The sequence below is a fragment of the Oenanthe melanoleuca genome, chromosome 2 (genome assembly GCF_029582105.1).
Source record: "Oenanthe melanoleuca isolate GR-GAL-2019-014 chromosome 2, OMel1.0, whole genome shotgun sequence".
NCBI classification, from domain to species: Eukaryota; Metazoa; Chordata; class Aves; order Passeriformes; family Muscicapidae; genus Oenanthe; species Oenanthe melanoleuca.
The window spans coordinates 120899267-120923959 of NC_079335.1; the positions used below are offsets into that span (position 1 = coordinate 120899267).

General features: G+C 35.3%; 1 protein-coding gene across 4 annotated transcripts in view; it reads left to right on the plus strand.

Moving 5' to 3' along the window:
* Positions 1-24693, plus strand: part of DGKB (diacylglycerol kinase beta) — a 382002-nt gene that overhangs the window by 96106 nt on the left and 261203 nt on the right. For 2 of the 4 annotated variants that reach the window (XM_056485300.1, XM_056485298.1), the window contains exons 3-4: positions 11157-11233; positions 15472-15492. In XM_056485300.1, the coding sequence (XP_056341275.1) occupies positions 11157-11233; positions 15472-15492 (98 nt within the window). The remainder of the gene's footprint in view (positions 1-11156; positions 11234-15471; positions 15493-24693) is intronic. The other 2 variants (XM_056485299.1, XM_056485301.1) reach the window with 1 other exon arrangement.

Genomic DNA, 24693 nt, shown 5'->3' on the forward strand with positions numbered 1-24693 from the left:
TTTAAAAGAACTCGCTTAATTTAGCTACTTTTTATACTTCAAGTCAATTTTTAACATAGGGATTCTGTTCTTCTCCTGTTCCAAACTGTTAGTTAAATGCCAAAAAAATGTCCATAGATCACTATTTGATGGTTTTAAGAAAACAACTTGTGAATGTTAGAAATGCATTTAAGGTGACATACTTTCTTGGAAATATTAGAAATGAACCCCAGGTTAATGCAAGTTAATTTTGAAAGATTTGTTGTTGTTTAAGCAACAGCAACCTTATCTTTTTTGTCATAGTTCTTGGCATTCTTGTGGGCAGGAAGTGCTGTTACCGTGTATGAGTTCAGATTTCATGGAACTCTGTTTTATCCATCTTTCTGTTGAATTACATGCTTTTGTAATGCAAGCTTCATTTTTCACAGTTTATTTGATGGGGTCTCTGGTTTGTTGGGTGGTAGATTTATTTCATGATGCCTTCATGTATATCTGTCATGTAGACTCAGTGACTAAACTTTGGTAGAGAGTTGCTTGGTTTCCATCCTTTTCACACAATGCCTTCATAACTATGTCTTACCTCTTGCATACAATCACAGAATAGTTAAGGTTGGAAGGAACACCTGAAGATTATGCAGTCCAACCCCCCTGCCAAGGCAGAGTTACCTAGATACTCACTCAAGGATATTTATCCAGTAGTTCATCATTATTGTTTGAAGGCAAAAAGTAGTCTAGATGAGTAGTACTTCTCATTTCCTTCCCTGTCTTCAGGCTCCCTATGACTCATATTTGCTGAAAACAATCAATTTTGTATTACCTTGAAGTCAAGCAAAGTGATTCTTTCAAAGGCCAGGAGGTCAGCTACAGGATAGGACAGACTAATTTTAAAGCATAGAAAGCTGTGTATTACTGTATGTGTCACACAAAAACTGGTAATTGGTGGTAGCACACAAAAGAGCAACCATCTATCCTGGGGAATAAGCTCAGAGAAAAATTAAGAAAGTGTGAGAAAATGTAAATTAAAAACAGATTGATGGGAAAAAAACATAGAAAACAGATTATAAGATAATTTTAGGATTGAAGCTGTTTCTGAATACTTGAAGAGAGATGGCTGAGAATTGATGTGTTCTTGTTCACTTGTTTTATTAGGTGAATAGGGAATTGTAGGAAGTGATAAGAAAGTAAGAAATAAAGCTTAAGAGAGCAAACAGGCTTTGGATTCTAAGCCTGTAGAGGACAAGTAACCCAAGTGTATTAAACTGCTTAAATTAAATAGTCAAACAGATATTGTTTAGGATGATTAGAGATCTCTGTAAGCTTGCTTGTGGGAGCTATTTATCTGAATAATGTTATTACCTTGCCAAGTAAGTTTCTGTGAAAATGGAGTCTTCCTTATAGTGTCTCTCCCTGATACTCTGACACAAAATAACATTTGATCAAGTCACAGATAATCCTGGCAGTAGGGTTTAATGCTGCCTTTGTCAATGTACTATATTATAAGGTTTATTCTTGCTTGCCATCTCCTTAGAATCCTGGAATGACAAAGAATTACCCAGTTCCAGCTTTGATATTAGATTGGAAAGGCAGAAGATGAAATCTCTCTATACTAAAGCAGATACAAAATTCAGGTCTAATGTTTTTGTAGAGAAAGGGAAAAGATTTGAGATGCATCAAGTAAGGATCAGTAAAAAACAGATCTCCAGGAGTGTGAACTAATCTTAAGGGCTTTCCTTTCTTTGATGTTCCTTCATGATACCACTCTTCTGTATGCTCTGATATCTCAAGTAATATCTGTTTTGGTCTATATTGTCCACAATGGCACATAAGAAATTAGTGAGATAAAGCAGTCTTAATTATCTGAAGAAAGTATTTAATTATGAAAAAAAAATGAAAAAAAAAAATTGTATAGCAATGCACTAAAAATGCTGTTTAACTATAACAAACTTGAAAACAGCTGGCTTAGATGGAAATAGGATTTTTTAAAATTTGAAAGTCCACATGTAGAAGATTTATGGAAGTAGTACTTGAAACATTTGTTTCTCAGAGCAATGAACATAAAGCAGATTTCCCAGGACTGATTTAAAATTACAGTTGTTAAGATAAATGAGCATATATTAATATTTAATGTGTGAAAGTATAATATAAATACTGAGTTGCTTTGCTGTAGTAATGAAAATAGAAAAGCTCAAAAACTTCCTAGCATACAGTTAGGGCACAGTTATAGTCACTTACCAGTTGTTTATTTCATTAAATTTCAAGTTACAGCAATTAGGAGAACAGTATTATCCCAGAAGTTAGGTCTTGAACTGGAATTGACTTAACATTTTTTCTTTGAGTTTTATATTTTAATTTTATCTATTTAGCATTAAACATTTCCAGTAGCCTTATAAGGTAGCTGAATGTATAAATATCACAGTGGGAACAATCTCTACATCATGCCACGCTTTTGTAATTAAACAATGGTTGGGAGGCTAGATGCCTGTTAGCAACCCATATCTGTGGACAACAAAGCTGTTACTTTTTCAGCGACTAACTTTGAACTTTTTATGTTATTAAAGTTTCCACAGGCCCAACATATAGTGCTATATAGTACTATATACTATACTATATATATGTAGATATATATATAGTACTATACTATATATATGTATATATACTATATATACACTATATGTACTATGTATTATATATACTATATATACTGTATAATATTATAAGTACCCAAAGATTGATTTGAAAATATATATAGCAAGGTTCTCAGCCAAAATTGTGATAAATGAGTGCTATTGTTGTAGTGTCAACACCTTCCACATACACAAACTTAGAAATATTCTACAAAGGAAATAGAAATCAGAGAATCTTTACATAAAAATAATGATTTTTTTAAAAAGTATTTTTGGTCAAGAGTATTGAGTCATGAATCTTCAGGCAATTTCTTATGATGCAAACTGGAGCACAATTTAAAAAAAATAAATTGAAATACTTGCCCAAGAGATCAAATCTGCTTATGCTACCCAAAGATGTGTGGAATGTAAAAGAGACATGTTCTGTTTCCCTCCCCTGGATTGTACATGGCCTCCTTATGCCAAATTTTTATAGAGATTTGATAGATTGCATCAGGTAATACCTTGCTGATTGCAAAAACTCATCTGAATTCACCAAATTGTGCATATTGTGTCTTTGTGTTTACTTATATATAAACTAAAATGCAAGGGCTTGGCAACACTGTATGTGTGTATACAGGGTCTATATATCTGCATCACGTGAAGCCTCCCCATGCAAATGTAGTCAGGCAATAGAGAATTTTGTACATGCCAAAATACCAATGGCACTACTACTCTGCTTGATAGATTTTGATTGCCACTAAATGCTGGAAAGATTTTGATGGCATTGTCAAGGCTTCTTTCTCTGAGTCCTGGGGAACAGGCTCTCATGATCTCTTAGCTGCTCTTCCTCATTGCACCAAGCATGAGATCATTAAGAACTAAAGCTTAGGAATAGTATTTAGGACAGAGAAAGGGCAATCCAGTTTATACTGGTACTTATTCCAGTAGGCTCCAGCAGGAGCCTTCATCATTTGTATTTCAAGATCCAGATCCATGTGTACTTGTGTTGCTAGTTCTCTCAGTTTTATGCCCTAAGTATGTATATGACCTTAAAGGCTTTGCTCCAAAGAGAAACTATAATAGAGAATCATGATTGCAACAAACACAAATTTTGTGATGCTAAAAGTTGTCACTGTATAAACATTTAAAACTTTGTAAGAGGAAGACTAAAATGAACTTGGTACTTTGGGAACAAAAAACACAATAAAGCAAAATGGGGGGAAAGTATTGTGCTCAAGAAGTGGAAAAAAATCATTTCAAGAGCTGTCTGTAACGTAAGGAAGAATGGAAGAACCAGAGTAGCTTTGAAATTTTGTCTTGCAATATATTCTATTCAATAATTGTTGAAGCCAAAACTGAAGTTTAGTTTAAATAGGTTATGAATTCAAAGTATACAAATATAAAAATTCAGAGAATCACAGAATAAATAAGGTTGGAAAAGCCCTCAAGATCATCATATCCAACCTTTGGCTGAATGCCACCATGCCTATTAAAGAGTGCAATGAAGTACCATGTCACTTTTTTGGACACTTGCAGGGATGGTCACTCCTCCACTTCCCTGAGGAGCCTGGTGCAATGCTTAACCACAATTTAAATGAAGAAATTTTTCCTTCTAGACACCCTCAGCCTCCCCTAGTGCAATTTCAAGCTGTTTCCCCTTGTTCTGTTGCTGGTTCTCTGGGAGAAGAGGCAAACACTCACCTGGCTACAGCCTGCTTCCAGGGAGGTTGTAAAGAGTGATAAGGTCTCCCCTAAGTCTTCTTTTCTTCAGGCTGAACAACCATAATACCCTCAGATGCTTCTTGCAGGACTTGTGACAAACTCTTCCCCAGCTCCATTACCCTTCTCTGGACACAATCTAACACCTCTGTATCCTTTTTGTGAACACAGGATTTGAGGTGTGACATTTTGGGAAAAACCAAAACAAGTGAATTAGTGTATTTTTTTTAATGTATATTTCAAAACCTGTAGAAATATCCTCAAACCTACAATGGTATTTCTCTGTTCCCAGTAAAAACCAGAAACAGACTGACAGCCTCTTGCTTGCCCTAACCCCAGGGAGCTGCCCGGTGCCTGGCTCTGGGGCTGCCCGCTGCCGGCTGTGCTGATGGGACAGACCCTGGTGGCCAGGACCTGCCCTGCTGACCCAGAGGATCCATGGGGTCCTGGTCACAGAGAGCCCAAATATCCCAGAGAGCCTGATACCCTGCAGTCTTCCTCTCACACATGCTCTGGAGAGCTTTCAGACTGTTGAAAATGTAATTTTCAAAATGTCACGAAATAAAGGAGTCTAAAAGACACTGAGAAAGTTAGCTGGAGTAATTTTAAAAATATACAAATCTGATGCATTCTTTTTCTTATTTAACAGTTTTTAAGTATACTCAGGACTTAGCTGCAGTTCTGCTCAAGCTCTGGAGTCTGTTTTTGTCCTTTACTTATTTCTCCCTTTGAAAGCTCTTCCCACTAGCAGACTAAAATTAAGCCTCCCCAGCTCCCTGTTGTTTGCCATATACTTTTCACTTGAACATCTGCTTAGGGAAGAGGGATTTGGTGGACATTTTTTATTAATGTGGACTAAAGATGTTTTGGCACATGCAGTCAATATTGTTTTTTTTCACAAAGAAGCCCTTGTCTAAGCATTTAGTTCATAGCAATGGGTAAAATGAATCTGTCTTGCCCCTTGTGTTGCTGAGCCCCAGCAGGAAGGATAGGTGGAAGAGGCAGCTCCTGCTTTGAGTGTCAGGAGAAAGTTTTCCTTTGCAGCAGGAGCTGCTGCTCCTACCTTTTCTCTTGTTCTACCACCTCCATTCCCTGTTGCAGAAGTACTTTGTCACTTCACAGGGAAAGATAGGTTGCAATAAATCCCCACAGACCAATGTCTATAGAGCAGGTATTTTTTTAGTGCAGCGCTGGTGGTGAGGGGGATTTCTTCACCAAACTCACCCACCCTTGTCAAGTGCTGTGGTATATTTATACAGTAAGTATTGCTTAGTACCACTATGCCATTACAGCATCATCCCATATGCACCAGGACTAATTTACACAGTATGAGCTCATGGTTATTAGATAGTTCTTCTGCAATGTACTTGTGTCTCCCCAATTTGGGGGTCATCAGGGGTCTTTGATAAAAGCTTTCAAGGTCTTCTTCACATTTGAACTTTCCAACTTTGTCTTTGGAGCGTGCACAGTTACAGCATTCCTTGGTCTGTGTGGTCTTAATTGGCCTAAATTCTTTGTTTTGTGGCTAATTGGCTTTACATTTGCCAATTTTTCATGAGTACTATACTTTTCTATCTCTAAAGCTATCCACCTGGCTAGTTTTTTTTATTCTTTTTTTTGTCTATTCAGCATTAAGCAATAGTTAACCATATACTAGCCATTACATTGTATAAAAAACTATGATTAAGGTAATATAGGTATCAGGTTATATAGACATATTAAAAAGTCACGATTTAGGTTATATAGATATGAGGTTATATAGATACATCAGGTTGTATTGGTATATAAAAAGTCAAGATGTGGGTTGTGCTGATATCTTATACCTCAAGCTAAATAAGCACCTTGTAACTTTGATGTAAGTTATTTAGGCATTGCACGGTTTATTTGGGCAGCATCATCCAGTTCTGACTTTCTAAGATACACTTTTCCTAATTACCATAGAATTCAATGAGAATGTAATTTGGAAGGTGGAGTTTAATTCTTCTGATTACAGTGTGTTACCCAAACCATTGATAACAGCAGGTTTGGGGAGGTCTCCTTTAGACCAGTGGACAGTGATTGCCTTCTCTTCTTGGCCACTATTTTCAAAGCCACAATAGGTTTTTAAATTCTCATTATGAGAAAGCCAAAATCAAGTGTTTATCCTATTGAAGGTTTTAAATGTTTGTTTCCTTTCTGAAATTTGCATCAAAGAATGCAAATTAGAAGTCATGAACCAAAACCAAGGTGTGACCTATATTGAAAGCTCTGGCAGTGAGCCTGCAGCCACACAAATGGGCAGCAGAGGACATGTAAGCCACTGCCTTCTGTGAGTTCAATAGCAGCCATCAGGCATCTCTTACCAGCACAGACAGTGTTTTGTTGGCATGCAGAAAATTGTATATATGTGGTTGGACCTTTTGCTTTCCTAAGTTGTAATAAGATGTATAAAAAACCTCTGCAAAGCTTTTATGTTTTGTATGCCTGTGATGTGTTTCATATTGTATATATTGTTTATAAGTTTACAAAAGACATATGGAGGTAGAAAGTGGTTATTACTCTATATGTTATTGTGGGTGTTAAAATTAGTTATGGCCCAATAAATATGCAGGTTGTTTTGGCTTTCTGTTGAGAATTATGACTCAAAATACAATAATTTTTCTAATGTTAATTTCCTTTTAAATTGAAAAGCATTTATATACACATAGCATGTAAGTTTTCCCTAAATTGTCTTATGAGTCTTTTTATTTAAGGAAAAAAATTATTCTGAATAATTTTTCTGTGAGAATAAGGAGAAAATGTAGGAAAAGTATGTGATCTGGGCAAGTTTTCTTTCTGTTTTGTGTTTTCTAATTGTAGGAAAAATGGTACACAAAATTCTAGTCTCAACTGAGTGCTCAATTTTCTTCATCTGAAGTTGAGTCACTTTAAAAAATGAATAATAATTTTTAATGTGGGCTAAGCCTCAAACGGTTTTGAACTTAGTATGTAAATTTGTCTTCAGTTATAAAAAGTATCTTTGTCAAGGCTGAAAGATAGTTAAGAAAAAAATCAGACACTTTGATACTTTTGCTATTATATATTCAGGTTTCATATTTCTAGTGTCATTATTTTAATTGTTTTGCCTTTATTCTAAAGCAATACAACATTATCCCAAGTCACATCTTTATCACTTTGGAGCCTTAATTTAAAACAGATTTTCTGCAGCATGGTGTAGAATCCACCTACTTTTCTCCCATGTACTTGTAATAGCTTTTCACTTAGCAGTCTTCCATGCCATGCCTTGCCTATTTATTCTGCCCCAAACTCACTGGGGTGTGAGGTAGGAAATGACACCTTACCTCATCCAAGGCAAACTCTGAATCCTGGGCCACAGTTTCCATTTTTCTCCTCCCACCCTCTTGACTAAATGCAAATTGCAACAGAAGATGGGTTGGACTGTAAGAGTTGAAATCAATTCAGGAAGGGGACAGAATTGAAGGTCTTCTATATTTTGACTGAATACCCAAAGCACTGCCCTAGTGGGTAATAAAAATAACAAAATTGTAAAAGCAAAGAAAAGAGAGATTTTTCATGAAACAAACATCATATTTCAAGCTACATTAAATTTGTACTGTGCCAGCTATAACTTTGCAGATAACATGGGATTCAAGCACTGCCAGGACAGGCCATATACTACATATACACATATTTGGAAACCATCTCTCTTGAGAAGGGTTTGGAATGCAGAGTCTTAGACAAAGAAGAAATTTGTCCTTGATTTTAAAGCCAGCTTACATTATTCCAACAGAGTTTAAAACCATATTTGTGTTTTAACATGAGTGGTATTTATAAATTTACTGAAATTGCTCTGGGGTGCTAAGATGCTAAGGCATGCAGAACATCTGCACTTTTAGGAAACAAAGAATACAGGTTCTGTTCTGATGTTTGTGTTTGCATCAGGATTTTACAGTGATTATTTAGATCATTTGGATCAGACAAAGCTGTAAAGAAATCCATGCCATTGTCTTTGCCTCCTGTTTGTTTCCTGTTTTTAGAAAAAACAATCTTAGGGAAGTTACTTCATACACAGCTACTTCTGTATATATATTCTGGATTTTTTTTTTCTTATTTTTTGACGGAAAGCATGTACTTGACTATTTTTTAAGTAGAGTCAATAACATTTTATTGGAGTTTCTTTTCCATGTGGAATAGGTTTCTAGGACAGTTTTTTTGTTGGCTTTTTGGTTTTTGATTTTTTTAAATGTGATTCCTGAAAAAGAGTAGAAAATGATCCTATTCTTCATATCCATTTAGGACAACTTGTAAAATCTGGAACATATTCCCAGTGTTAGTATTAGTCTCCCTCAAGGCTGAGGGAGAAGAAATATTTTTTTCTGGGGGTTGTCACTGAGGGTTGTCAGCACTCTTAAGGAGTATGCAGGCAGAAGATGGTGTGCTGACATTCTTCTCAAAATATCAATATCTCATTTTGAGCACTTTAAAAGATCTCTATTCCAGCTTGGATACTGTTGCATGAACTGAAGAAAATGATTGAATGACTGTGAGCAAAAGATTGTGAAAAATGATTCTGCTTGGCTGTAATACTCAAAATAATTACGGCTTCTGACCTGAATGTGGAAATCTTTTCAAAAGTTTTGCTGGACAACTAAAGCAGAATTTACATCTGCAGACCTTTTTGTTCTTGACTGGAGTTTCAAACATGAAGGCAATGCTTTTTGGATGTGACTATTTTAAAACTTATGCATGAAAAAGGAGAATAGAGTATATTTTCTTCATGATACTTGTCTAAGAAAAGTGTGAAAAAAATGAAAAGCAAGAATTTAATTTAATTTAATTTCAATAAGTAACATGACATAGATTTTGCTTTTAATTACAGTTTCATAAGCATAATACTGATTTAAAGATCTGGCAAAATGTGAGATGAAAGCACAGTCATTACTGAAAGAAAACCTCAAGACATTAGCAGTCAATTTCTATTTATTTATTTATGTATTTATTAATTTATTTGGATAATAAAAAAATATGTGAGGAGACCTAGCTTTCTTTCTATTTGATGTGTGTTTAAACTTGCCTCCAAAGTTCATAAAAATCCTTTTATAGGATGAGGCTCAATTACCTCTGTCATACATCTGCTCATCTCACATTGCTGCTTTTGTAATTACTGACATCATTATCATAAGGTGCAGTGATTTTTATATGCAATCAGGTATATGATTACTGAAAAATATACAAAAATAGAAACAAAATAAAAATAATTTTTTGTCACTAATCAATTTGTGTGCCTTTCCTGGTCAGTAAGTGTTTAACCCGCCAGCTTCTAATTACAGATGTTAATAAAATTTATTGCTTAACATATTTATTTATTTATTCCTTTTTCTTTACATAAAAATGTGATTTTTTTGTTGTAATTCAAATGATGAAGCAATAAGATTATAGATGATTTTGTCAATAAATATTTGCATTGACTGCCCCTGAGGCCTGCTAAACTTCATTGCTTATAGTTGACAGTAACATTAAAATACATCCAATTAGTGAAAATAAACAATTTTATTGAGGCCACACATAGTCTCAGGTGTTTTTATTTAAGAAAATGTGGTAAATGAAAAACATTGGAAAAGCCATTCCTATTACTGTGTAAACTGTGTATGAGAGTGGGAGGGAAACACCTCCTCCAACACCTCTTAAAACTGAATTTCAGTATTGTATCCTGTTTATATTACAGAACTGTTACATAACTATTGTTCAAGTCCTTGGCTGCTACTTTTGCTCCTTTCAGGTCACATAATTTGCTAAATGTACATTTTAGAGTCAGGCTAAAAATGCTGGATTTCTTTAAAGAGCTATTACAATGCCATATTTTGTTGATTTAATTAATAAAAGCCATATTAGGTCCTAATGTTTGTAATATTAAGTGCCAAATAATGGCTCTAGAGAGTCCTGTTCTTGGTTCACTCTTTGCTTCTCTACTTTCCTTGGATTTTGCTGTAGAAATAAAATTACAGATGCAAAGTTCATCTACTCTCTTATTCACTGCTTTGGTACTCATTCATAGGTCACTGTGTTGTGGCCACCAAGCACATTTGACCATTGTACACTCAACCTACTGCATTTTAAAGAAACAAATGAGTTACAGTATTTTTCATGTATTACTGAGATATTTAATGTGGAAAAGATGGTTATGTGCATGATGAGTTCTAAGTGAATCTGAGCTCAAAGGTTTTATATAATGGCAACTTACTGAAATAATTGCTTTGTTATCCTGCACGTGGTTAAAATAAATTGAAAAAATTATGTATACCTGATTCTGAACTGCAGGGATTTGCACAGCTCTGTTAGACAAAGGTTATTTAAGCTGATAATTTTTAGAATACCTGAGAGGTCTGCAAAAATTGAGGTTTTGAGAGCAACATTTGTTATCTGTGATGTGACCACTGCAGAGTTTTTTTCTGCAGGATTCCCATTTATCTTGATATTGTACAGTTCCTCTACTCACTGGCAGCTCTGCCAAAGGAGATTTTATAGTGCTGGTGGAAATGACCATGTTTTGTGGTTGACTCAAGGACAAGAAAAGTGACTTGAAAAAAAGTGCCCTGAAAAAAACTCTTTCAGAAATAGGCTATTTTATATTTAAGGATCAGATCAAAGATTGTTTTGGAGCATTTTGTTGCTGGTTTTACAGTACTTGTTAAGAAGATAAAGTATGTTCTCATTTTCTTTATGCTCACAGCTCTTATACAGCTACAGAAAATTACTAATGTGCATTGTGAAAAGCTATTAGCAGTTTTGATTGTTGTTTTTTTAATTACAGTTTGTATTATGCAAATCAGTGTTCCGTATTTTCAGTTTCTCTCATTTTATTTTTTTATCCAGATTCCACCAAGAAAATTAAGGATGTCTTAGAAGAATTCCATGGCAGTGGTGTCTTAGCAAAATATAATCCTGAAGGGGTAATTTTTTTTGTTTCTTAATGGTCAGAAACAATGGGGACAATTTGCACATTCTGTAGCCATTGTAAGCATTTGAAATAGAAGATTATTTATAAATCAGGTGTTTGGGGTATTTGAAAGTGTTTGGAAAACAAAAAAGCAAGATGCCATATGATTTGGAATATCTCTATAATCAGTTGGGGTCAGTTATCCAAACTGTGCCCCTTCCCAAATTCTGTTGTACCTTCAGCTGCCTTGCTGGTGGGCTGTATATGTAGCTAAAATATCCCTCTGTTATCAACACTGTTTTCAGTACAAATCCAAAACATAGCTCCATGCAAGATACTGTGAAGGAAATTAACTCCAGCCCAGTCAAAACCAGCACACAGATCCCCTTCCCGTTTCTCATCCCACCCCCCCAAATAAAAATCAAACACCCCAAACACCTCCACAACTCTTATGATAATATTAATATGGTTTTCAAGTGTCTGAAGATTGGAAATGTCAAGCATATTTTCAAAAGTTGTAAATGTGAAATCTATTAAGTTTTTTTTAATTTTAAATTCTGTTTCCTTTTGTTGTTTCTGGTAGTGGGATTTTCTTATATTATGAAACAAAGAATTCAGTTGAAAAAAAGCAGTGTATGCACATTGTCATTACAGATTCATCACTAGACAAAGTATTCTGATTTGGCTGGAAGAAAAAGCCAGATTGTTTTCTTTTCTTATCCTCAATTGTAATTTGCATTTGCTTAGCACATCCTAATAGTGTGATTCAGAATGTAGCTAAATAAAAACCTGTTTCAGTAATGTTTCTAATAGTAATATTTCTGACTGTACTCACATTGTATGAAATTCAGGATAGAAACATGTGCTAACCATTATGAAAATTACTTGATCTTACATTTCAGGATGTAAAATGCAAAAAAATACTGACAACATATTGGCAATAATGCAGTTGTTGTCACCTAATGAGTTGCAGCTTATTAAGTACTGAAAAATTATTGGATGCTTTGAACTTGGCCAGCCATAATGCTGTCATTTTAGTCAGTTTCTGAGTAAAAAAATTAATACTTCAGTGAAATAGTGTGAGTTGATCCTGTAAATGATCATCTTAGATTTCCAGGTTTCCAGTTAAGTGCATTCATAGAATATAAGTGGATGGGAATGCTGTGATCATCCACAGACTGTAGGGCCTCCTTTACCTGCTTTTTGTTAGAATGTATGCATATTTCTGATTTTGTTCCTTTTTTTTTTTTTTTTTTTTTTTTTTTTTTTTTTTTAATGTGAACTGATAAAATGGTCTTAATCTCTTATATGTTTTTTCTTCTAATTCATCACAGTTTCAGTCATCATACAACACATTCAGTTTTATGAAGTGCACCCTGTTAAAGTAAATAACAATTGTGCATTTTATGTGTATTTAAATAATATGTTGCCATATAGGTAACATATTTTCAAGTTAACAATTGTATATAAACATGATAACCTAAAGTAGTGTGATTAGTATCTTTTAACAAGTCATTATTCCAGTTTGGGGCTACATAGGAGTTGAGTCATGGCAAGATGAGTGCCCAGGAAAACTGCTCTGATGGGAGCCAGGTCAATTGGCAAAAAGTGTGCAAAGCTGGAATTAATAAGCACAGCTGGTCTTGAGATGACTCTGCATGGTGTCTCCCTGTTTTTCATTTCACAGCTACTCATTTGCAGGATTCTAGCAGTGTATTGAAACATGCAGAGCAGCAGAGTACCCAAGGCAGGGAGCAGGACAGGAGGAGGGGAGGGGAAGGAGGAATTAAAGACAGACACCCTGTGATGGCTTCAGTGTCTTCAGCAGGAATCAAGCTATTCACTGCTCCTGGGTTAGTACTGGACCTAGGCTAACCCTGGCAGCTTTTGTACTTTGCTGCTCAGCACTCAGACTTCAGGGAGTGCAAGATAATGAAAACATAGCTAGCAATGAACTACTTTGGATCTGGTAAGATTTGTTAGCTCAAGGTTCATGCCATAAGCTGCTGAACTAGAAGCAAAGTGGCTGAAATTTCCTCTGGCACTGAGTGAATATTCTATTTTGACAAGTGAACTGCCTTTGCACAGGTGTGTCTATATTTCTGGCATGCATTCAGCCTGCTGTGTGGATAAACTCTTTACAGAATGATTTACAAATTGATTTTGTGTGGTTGGATGAGGACTCTGTGGATTGGGTGTAAGTAATTAACTATTATCTGTAAGTGAAATGACAAAAATTAACTGATCCAGCTGGCATCAATCTTAGTGCAGCTATTTGTTTCCATATATTCTGGACAGCACTTTTGTTGTTTTGTTTTGTAGAAGATACCATTGTATTTTCATTTGCTTCTCTCTTTCCTAGATCGTTATCTTATAAATACTCCAAATATTTTAAGTCTTGTTCTACCAAAAGATGATGCCAGTTTTTAACCAATAAAGATGGATCATAGACCTATAGCAAATTCAGCAGAGTAATATATTTTTTTAAATATTTACTAATATATTTAAAGGGTTCAGGAATTTATTGAACTCCATCGGTTCTACAATGCAGTTTTTTATCACAAGCTGATCTAATGGAATGGAAATAGCAAAAGAAAAGCCATTGGTATTCAAAACTTGCTACCTGAAATAGTCTGGTTTGTTTTTACATTATTTTATATCTTGTCGAGTGAGTGGATTTTGGGATTAGGGAAAGTGGTGTATATAATTATCAGAAAGTTATCTACTATAGGGAGTTTATTTATGGAACTTTTACTCTCTGCTTTCAATGTAAGGGAGATGCCTAAAATTTCTGTAAATGCTATTGAACACCTGCCCTTTCATGTTCTTAAGTCAATATTAAATATGTAATTAAGAATAGATTTTATACATGGTATAAGACACACAGTCTAAGACCAGCCTCTTGGAAAGCTGCCGTTGATAAATATTCTTTTAATCATTTGAGGTATATTTATATTAATTAGTTTCCTCCATTTCACTTTGAGGGGAACATTGGGTAGGCTGGCAAGAATTAGGAAAGCAGCACTAAAGACAGTGTCTAAAAGGGCAGTCAGTACACAGCATTGTGTGCCTGTAGTCCTAGTGTTGTCATTCTTTTTAAGTGCATCCTAATTTTTTGTTTACAGAGGAGTCCACTGGCTTTCTGGCCACCTGGGCACATGCTGGCTCATGTTCAACTGGCTGTCAACCAGCATCCCCAGCTCCTTTTCTGCTGGGCAGCTTTCCAGACAATTTTCCCTCCGCCTGCGGAGCTGCCTGGGCTCGCTGTGACCCAAGTGCAGGAGCCAGCACTTGGCTTTGTCAAACCTCATGTCACTGACCTTAGCCCACTGATCCAGCCTGTCCAGGTCCCTGTGCAGAGCCTTCCTACCCTCAAGTAGGAGATCAAAGCTCTTGCCTGACAGGGCATCATCTTCAGACTGACTATGGTGCAAGTCATACCTTTGTCCAGATCAGTGACAAAGATATTGCACAGGACTTGGTGAGTCCTGGGAACACCACATCTGACTGGGTCCCAATTGGATGCAATTCCACTACCTAGGCCCAGCCACCTGGCCAGTTAATTGCCCAGGAAAGGGTGCACCTGTCCAAGCCATGAGCAGGCAGTTTCTCCAGGAGAGTGCAGTCTCAAAGGCTGTGCTAAAGACTTTAGGGGTCTTTTCCAACCTTAATGATAATAATTCTTCAGAAGTCCAGGTAGTCCTCATCTGCTAAGCAGATCACCTTGTAATGGAAGGAATTTATTGTCAAGGATGAAGCAGGCAAGCAGGATCTGCCTTTATGAAACTCTGCATTTATGAAACTCCCCTGGTGCTCCTGTAGGTGCCATATGCTAGCACTGAGGATCATCTCCATGACCTCCCACTTGGATTTTAGAATATTCAGTTCTGATAATTGAATTCAGTTTCATTTACAGCTCTTCTTGGTAACAATTCTTTATGCTTTTTTAAAGTACACACAGAAGAAAGACTAACATTATAATTGTTTATCTTTCTTGGTTATCTGTCATTGCATGTTTAGAAATAAATTGCTTGCACTGTCTAATAAAGACAAGAAAGCTGAGTTAGAACCATTTTCTTGACTTATGTGCTCATGCAAGAAAATGGGATAGTCCATCTAATGTCTTAAACCTGCTCATCTAAATCACTAACCTTTCACCAAAAAAATATTTCTATTATAAAAATAGAGCTTGAGTGTTATGGCACTGCACTAATGTATGTATATTCTTTCTTTCCTTTGCATGTGTTACAGAAACAAGATATACTTAATCAAGTAAGTAATGTTAATTTGATTTTTTTATTTCTTTATGCATAGGTGCAGTATATTTTGCTTTGTAGGCTTCCATTCAGATGTACTTATTAATAAATACTGCATGTGGCTATTCTTTCAGATAACAGAGTAATATTTAAATCTGCAACCAGAATGGATTCCTTTTCTGCTGGCAGAATTTTTCACTGAGTGAACTTCATTTTTGTCATTCACAGTACATAATTTTACTAACATTAATTGAGTTGAATATGAGAAATAAGTTAAGAGGAAGTAATTGACTTGTTCCATACTTGTCACAGAAATTTCTCTTTACTGTGAGGTCTCATAATGGTCTGTATTATTCTGAAATGACAAGAACATATCTCAGGAAAAAATTCTAAATGCTGATTTCTGTAACTGTATAATACCATTTGTATGTAGGAGGCTTAAAATTGCAGATTTAATAATTTGAATAAGGTTTATACTGTGCTTTAAGCAATTGTGACTTTACAGTAGTTGCAAGAGAAATGGTTAAAATGCTGATCATCAAGACAAGAAGCTATACCTGAAGAACTTCAGTAGCCTAAAACCAGGTATAAAAGCAAACTGGGAAAAAAAAAAGATGGAAGGGAAGAAGGACTAATCAAATGAATCAAATGGACTAGTTTTTTAAGTGACCTAGTTATTCTTTCTTCGTAACACAAAGATGTTAAAAAGCTCCAGCTCTGCTGTTGTGGGAAGAGGCAGCCAGAACATGAGAACAATGCGAAAGTCAGGAGAGTGAAAGGATTAGTTTTGTAGGAACTCCTCACTTTGTGGGGTCAGAGGCCAGCTGAGCTTTTGGAGATGTGTTAGTAAGAGCAGAACTCCCCATTCACAGCAGGACTTTCTTCAGATGACCAATTTTATTTCTTTATTTTTCTTAATAACCTAACAGAGTGACTTCAGAGAGTCCTGAAAAAGAAGGTTTCTACATTAATGCAGTCTGTGACCAATCTTGAACATAATCTCATCAGTATTTATCTAATTGCTTTGTTCGATGAGTAGGTGAATAATAATAGAATCAACAAACTAAATGAAATTTGGGAATTAGTATCACGATGGAAAAGCTTGATGATGTAATGGACTATAGAAAATGGAATGAGATGAGTGTGTGCAGATAGAGTGTAGTGTATCCTGGTCCAACTGGCATAGTCAGATAAATTAACATGTATGCAGTTGATCACAAGATGAATGCAAAGTATCATTGTGATTTAGTCATTAAGAGGAAAAGGATGTTACTGGGATGTTGTAAAAGTGTTCCTTTGGCCATGGCAGTCTGGGAAGAAGACAAAACTTGTAAAAAGAGGTAATGTCTTAGGCCCATTGACATAAGTGGAAAAGGAATTAAAATTTCAAACACATAGGAATATGGTTTGAAATTTTGTGTTCTTTGCCTCAGCTATGTTCTTTGATGTGACAGAAGATATTAAATTACTGTAAAGATCTTGCCTTATTATAATATATTGAGAGAAGTATTTCTGTTACAGATAGGAAGATTTAGTTTTCTCTAAAAAAGGTACTGCAGCAGTCACATCTTTCTACTTTTGTCCTAATGATGGGATGAAGTGAACTCAAATTGGAACTAATTTACAGAAGGTTTGTAGGATGTGCAGAATTATAACATATATAATGTGGGAGAAGTCTGTCCCTCACATGTAAGAAGCTTAAGTTGTATCTTTCTAGCTACAAAAGAAAAGAGTGTCACATCTTGTGTCTATCACCAGCAGTGAACTCCAGGTTTCAGACACTGGGTACTCTTATTTTTCTGGCTCCTTGGGCAAAATTTCTAGGGAAAGCTTTCTGGATACCTAGAGAGTTGGGAAACCTGCCAGGCAGAGATGTTGGCAGTCAGGCTGTGAGCCTGCTTTCTGTGGAGTGTGTTGAGGGTGTTGAGGTGTAAAATATTTCAGATAGTCAATTTCTGCTGCAAAATCATTCTGCTTTGAACATTTTTTATTATCTTTACTGATCTTTCTCTATCTCCTTTTGTCAGTCTGTGCTACCTGTGCTAATATCCCTCTTTGATATCCTCCTTTCCTTTTGATACACTTCTCTGCCTTAAGAACTTACTTTTATCCTTTTTTTCCTTTACATTATTGTATTGCACAGTGCCTTATGTTTAAACTTTATGAGCCCATTACCACTTTCATTTGCATGTCACATGTTAAAGAAGACAACTTAAAGAGCTTTAGACAGACTAATTATGATGGGGGATTGCTACTTGTTTGTTTTTGTTATGATGAATAATATATTATGTTTTGTGTTTTTTAATGTGATGGCTTCAGCTATGCTTGGTTCGCCTGCATGGTGGCATCTAGGTAATGTTTATGAAACTGCATAGGAAAACAAAATACAGCAAAAATACTTTTAGTCATAATTTATTGCAGGAATTAATCAACAAATGGAAATGTCTTGAAATCTTCTGTGCAGTAGAGAATTGATATATACAAATGTATACATCTATAACTGAGCCAATGCCACTGCTCATGTCCTTTTAATTATTTATACTCTTAAATACTGATGAGGAGAAGTCAATTAGTATGGCTGCACATCTACTAAAATCTGAACATTTACTTAGTATAAGGTGGATGTAACATGTTGACAAATGGAACACGACATTTTAAACCTTTTCCTATTGGTGTATGTTATTATTCCCAGTGAAGGCTCCAGTTAGGCTCAGATTGTGTTAAATATCAGCAAACTGTTCATTCAAGAAGTGAAAGTTTATTGATTTGTATTCTTTAAAACTTTAAGGAGGGAGGGGTGAACAATAACAGGTAGCATGACATTGTCACAGATTACTTTTCTTACTAAAAGTGTCGTAGCAAGTACTTTTTAAAAATGTAGCTGAAATAACCTCCACAAAAATTTGCAGTGCCCAGACAGGGTCATTACACGTAAAATATGTGAGAATACCATTGCCGTAGAACATGCATAGAAAAATGATTTTTCCTAATTTTAAGCACATAATAAAAATACTAATTCGACATGTTTGTCTGTAAGTTTTTACACAAGCTGCACATGCAGATAAATTGTTTGTTTCAACTGATTTTTTTCAGAGATTCATTAATTTTGCTATTTTATTTGGCATTTGTCTGAACCATTCCACCTACCCCATTTTTCCTGACCAATTCTTCTGGGACAGAATGCAAACTATCTGCTTGTCACTTTGTTTGATATGTGATAATTTCAAGTAGACTCTGAATGATAATCTTCTACAAGAGCCTTCTAAAAGTATGTGATTTATCACTCTTCTTAAAATAAAATTTAAAAAAAAACCACCTTTGTGTAGTTAATGTAGCATAATTAGTAAAAGTCAAATATTAAATACAAGTACTTATGTGTGTAAGGATATACAAACTTATGCACATATAGAATTATGTATTAAGGAAAACCTGCTGATAAAAAATGTCTGGGTTTTTATTTACCCTCATGTAAGATTGGGATGAGACTGCAGTAGCTGGTGAATACATTCCAGACTTGTTTTGGTAATTAGTATCAATTTATTTTAATAACATGAGAATGTTATGCTGAAAAGTCTAATTATTGCATAAAATTTGAGTTTTCCCATTTCCATTTTAGATGTTTTGTTGAGCTTACTTCTTTGAAGAGCTGGAGGAAAATTTTGGCAGTCATTTATGTCTGTGTATTGGTAATATTCAAATATTATTTGTCCATATGGAGTATTTGGTAGGAGCAGCCTGTGAGAGCATGTGGGGTTTTTAAAATTTTGTTTTAAACATTGATATCAATAGACATGAATTTGAATGCTGATATAGCTAAAAAATAGTTTAATTTGTTTATCACAATTCTGAAAATTAATGATGTAAAAACTATATTAAATGGAATACTTAGATCAGAAAGTGCTAAGGACTTTGAAGTTAAACCAAATTTTACCCTGATACCCAAAGCCAGTCTTCATGAGGAATTCCAAATTTGATTAGAATTTCTGCTCTATGAACATTTGAAATACATTTTAAACACTAAGAACTTATACATTCTCATGGGTGATTCATGAGTTTTAGCTTGTTAATCCTCTTTATGTAGTCTCTCCACTTTTTCTCCACATCTTTTGGCAATGTCAGGTTTTGAAATAGGATAATCAATGAATCTTCAAGACTTTGAGTTTTGTGGGAATGCTTTAGTACTGGTATTTACAGCTAATCATGAAATTGTCACTACTGCACTCACACTAGTGTTTGCCATTGCTGTAGCACTATGTGTGAGTCAGGGCCCTGTAATATCTGCTCTTATTCAACAGTTCATTTTTCACATATTGGGTCAATATAACTAGTTTAAGAAGAAGCAATCAGTTAAGGGAACTTACCCAACCCCAAAAAATAACCCAGAGCAATTACTGTGAGTAGATGAAAGTTGATTATATTTTTGGCACCATTTGGAGATCAGACAACATAAATTAAAAAGTGCTTAATTGAAAATTACATTTTAACATAATTATTTTTTCCATTATTTGTGAAATGTTCTTTTTAATAAATGAAAACCATATATCATGGAAGTCTCTTGAAATGAATGATTTTTTTTTTTCTTTTCTCTCTTATATTCTGTTTTTCAGGATGCTGAAAATAGTGGTTTATGTTGAAATATTTTGTACAACTCTAAAAGAAGAAAATACCAAGAGAATGTGGTATTTTAAAAGAATTTATGGGTGGAGATTAATTTCAAACTCTAGATCTTGTGTCTTGTTCCCATTTATGTGGCCAGTGTGGTGGGGAGGAATAAAAGGAGTATTATTCTACCCCTCCCTGCCCTGCTCCATCCACAATGGCAACTCTTTTGTCAAGAGACTATTAATTTTTTGATGTCTTGTGAGGAGAAAGAAAGTAGAGGGATGCAACTTCTCTCCCTTCTTTCAACATGTCATCCAGAAGAACTGGTTGTTGTATTTACACCAGTTAGGAAAATATAGGAAACAGTTGGACCTCTTCTATTGCAGTTGTTAGGATGGATCTTGAGTCAATAGCTTCAATTTTCTTAATAAATTATTGGTTTTCTTTAAATGTATTAGTATGCTAGGAGTTACAATACTATGTAGCAAACTTAAAGAACTTTTATATATAAAAGATGCAAAAATTTCTGTAAATACCCTATTTTTCTCTATTCTCCATATTGGGATATCCTGACTTTTGATTTTTATACCATGTAGAGTTCTGTATGTTGATACAGAACATACATATAGATGCATAACTCTTCAAAATCTGCATATTTGGATTTTTCTTGGTCTTACATATCTGTGTTTACTGTCAGTAAAGCAAAAAAGTGAGTTGTAAATTGAACAGTTTATCTGCTGTAGGAGAAAGGACAAAGTCAAATGGAAATGCTGTTTGTAGATGGAGTTCAGCCTCTTCCTCTCTGTTGCTCAAGGTCTTAGAAGCCTTTCTGCTGCTTGGGACAGAATCAGGCATTTTAAGGCACCTTCATAGCCTGTGTTAGCCATAATCAGGAGTAAAGACCTGTGGTTTTAGCTGAATGCTGGCCTATATATGTCTGACACAAAACTAGAAGAAACCTGGAATTGTCTGCTATTTTGCCAAGCAAAATCATAACTACTACTCGGAAACCTGTCCTTCAATTCCTGTTCTTCCTGAGAATGAGACACCCTCTGTGAAGTAGCACTAAATTAGCCTAATGTACTTATCAGTGAGTGCTTGAGATGAACCAGAACTCTTATCATGGTAATTGGAGATTTTTTTTAAAGCATATTAAGCATAGACTAGTGCACATTTCTTTTTCCTTGGAGTCCTTCCTGTTCTGCTTATCTGGGATTCAAAAGAAACTGAAGTGTGGGAGGCAAGAGCTTTGCTTTATGCCACTGGTGTAGAGTAGAAAGAAAAGTAAGATATTTGTGTTCTAATAGTGATGTTCATTCTTTAGTGATGTTAGTAGGGTAAAAAGCATCTTACCACCTATCTATGAGATACATTGGATAGATTGCAAAGAAATCCATATATGGCCATTATGCTATGGAAAGTAGTGGTTGCTTTAATGTCAGGTTTGTAGTATTTTGTATGGTAACAGAAGCATTAAATTCCAGACTACTTTTTTACTATTAATAAAGTGAGATTTTTAGTGTGTCTAAAAAGTCTAAACTATTATAAATGATTTTGTTTCTTCATAGCTGTGAATTCTTTAGTCAAAGTAATTAGTGTCATCCTAGAAGCTCTCTTGAAATATGTAGTTATTCTGAAAACTTTATTTGATCAGTTGCCAGGTCTTCAGTTTCCTTGTGACTTCCACTTCTTTAAAGTTAAGATTCTTTAGTTTTTTTTTTAGTTTTTATTTTTGGTTCAATGATTGCCATTTGTTCAAATGTGTCTTTTTATGTGTGCTTGAAGGTCTTTCATATGATTTCGTGTGGTATCTTAAGAAGGATAAACTGATGCTCAGATTTAGGAAAAAAACAGTATCAGCTAAAATTTTGGGCAGGAAGGTTATCTAGTTCCAAGACCCCTGCCATGGGCATGGACACTTTCTACTAGACCAGGTTGCTCAGAGCCCTTGAAAACTGCCAGGGATGAGACATCCACAACATCTGTAGGCAACCTCTTCCAGTGCCTCACCATCCTCACTATAAAGAACTTCCTAATATCTATCCTAAACCTATGCTTGTTCACCAGTTTAAAGCCTTTGCACTTTGTCCTCTTTCTACCTGCCCTTATTCAAAGTCCCTCACCAGCTTTCTCAACTGAAAGGTGCTATAAGGTCTCCCCAAAGTCTTCTCTTCTCCTGAACTACCCCAGCTCTCTCAGCTTGTCTTCATAGGAGAGGTTCTCTGAGATATAGAAGGACAACAAAAGGCCAGGCTAAATAATTTTCTACATTGTTGGCTTTTAAAATGTAGTATTATAGAAAAACAGGTAGATCTACCAGAATGCTTGGTGGGCTGTTAAAGAGCTTGCCAGGAGCTTTTAGCTGCTGGGGTAGAAGGAACTACAGTTTTCTGAGGATGTACTTTTAGATCTTATCTCAGTTCTTCCCATGAGTGCAGATTATTCTTTATAACTGAAAGAAACTTCCTTTGTCTGCTCCATCACCATTTTATTTAAGAGTGTCAGGCAGCTGCACTAAGTAGGTTACCTACAGATGTGGTTGAAATCTCTGATTCCAAATCTGGGCTCTGCAGCTCAATTCCACCCTTCTTCCCCACCTCATACACAGCAGACACCCAGTGATGCCTCTTTGATAGCCAGGATGCAATGAAGATAGGGTTATAAACAAGTTTGGAAGACTGGAAGCTTCTGCCTGTGCTTGCCTGGCCCAGATGTCACATTCTCCCATACTCTGTCTGTACACAAATGGAATTCCCTCTCTCTCCCTCTCCCTCTCTCTCTCTCTCTCTCTTTTTCCAGACTTTTAGTTTAAGAAAAGTAGGTGCTATATGGTATCATCTTTTGCAGATGTCACTTTTTTATCCATGTAGCTAGTGTTGCTTTAGTTGTATATATTCATATTTTAAAAAATGTATAAGGCATAACAGAGTTTCATGATAAACTTATTGTATTATATTATTCTAAGAATGTTATTATGAGGATAATTATTCACCTAATAATTTATGCTCCATCCTGGTTCTTAAAGGGCTATTTGAGTCAAAGAATTTTCCAAAGTAATGGAGTTGGCAGAGCAAATCCTAATTGTTTGTAACTTCCTTGTAAAGTGAAGGATGCCATAAGCCATAAGCCAAAAAAATTTCCACCACAACACATTGGTTGGGTATGGGTTCTTTACCAAGAACAATTCAGTTGAAGCTACAGAACTGGGAAAATCTCTCTATATTTGCTTAGTCAGACACCATGGCAGGAATGTCCTCACAGCATGTGGAAATAAGGACAGATTAGTCTGCTTTGTTTCACAGTAATGAAAACTGCTTCTTCTGTTCTTGATCATAAGAAAGTATCAGCAAGTTTTTGCACTGGAATTTTTTTAATGTAATCTTTTTATGGCATTTACTTTAAAATCTCACAACTGTTAGATCTTTTGGAGTTATGCATACATCCCAAAATTTAATTGCTAAATATATGCAGGATGTGAGATGACATGTTATGGTCCCAGAGGCATTGAGGTACCTCACTGAGCAATCTATAATTGCTGTTTGCTGCTTCATTTAGCATCAGTATTTGCTAGTGTGTATGGATGAATATTTATTTATATATATGCAATGCATATATTTGTTCTGTGTCTTCTAGCATAGGGTACATCCTGAATTGATTATTTCCTCTCTGAGTAAAAATAGCATCCGACCCTGGTATGGCAATTTAAAAAAGAAAACAAATAAAATCTTGTCTCATCTATTTTCTACAAAGTTTACCTAAGTGTCTTAAATTTTTCCATGTGTCCAGAAGTACTATCTTAACAGCTGAAACATTTTGGCCTCTTTTTTGGTACAACTCTGTGAGTACATGCTCAGATCACCTCATTCATAGGAGTTTATCAGTAATTTGTTCAGTCACATTTCTACAAATAAATATTTAATAATTTTGTTGGCATAGACATGCAGAAACCTTATTTTCGCCTTTGGTGACTTTTCAGCTCTTTCCTGATATTTGGATGCTCTTTGTAGACACAGGTTTGAATTTCCTCAGACAAATAGGAAATGAACCAAGGTGGTTTCCCCTGGTGAGTTGTCCCTAGGAGGAGCTGTTTTTTCCCACAAGAGGAAAAATCTGTCACTTTTTTTCTCTGCTTTCAGAAGGAAGTGGTGGTCTGAGTTGTACTCGGTGCTTAGGACATTTCTTTGTTTTTGGTGGATGATTTTATTTTCAGTGAACGTGGATAGTGAGAACCTTCTTTTCTGTGGCCAGTCAGTGACTTTGACATCATTATAAACTTTGGACTGTTTCTTTATTATCTGTTTGGAAGAAGCTGAGAGAAAAAAAGCAAAACTCAATACTTATGGAAGTTTAGGCCTAGGGTTAATTTTGAAATTTTGAGGATGGTTAAGTAAATGTTATGGATTTTTCCCAAGAATTTATTGTGTGGGAAAAGATGAAATTTTAAATTTCCATATGCATTAATTGGTAGGGAGTTGAGTTCCATGTTTGCTTTCAGAAAAGGTGGAAATTGTTTAAAGGTTTACATGTTGGTTTTCTTTGCTAAAAATAATTTTAAATTTTTGCAGCATTCCCCATGTCTTACGTTTCTTCTCCTTTTCTCCAAGGTGAATGTATA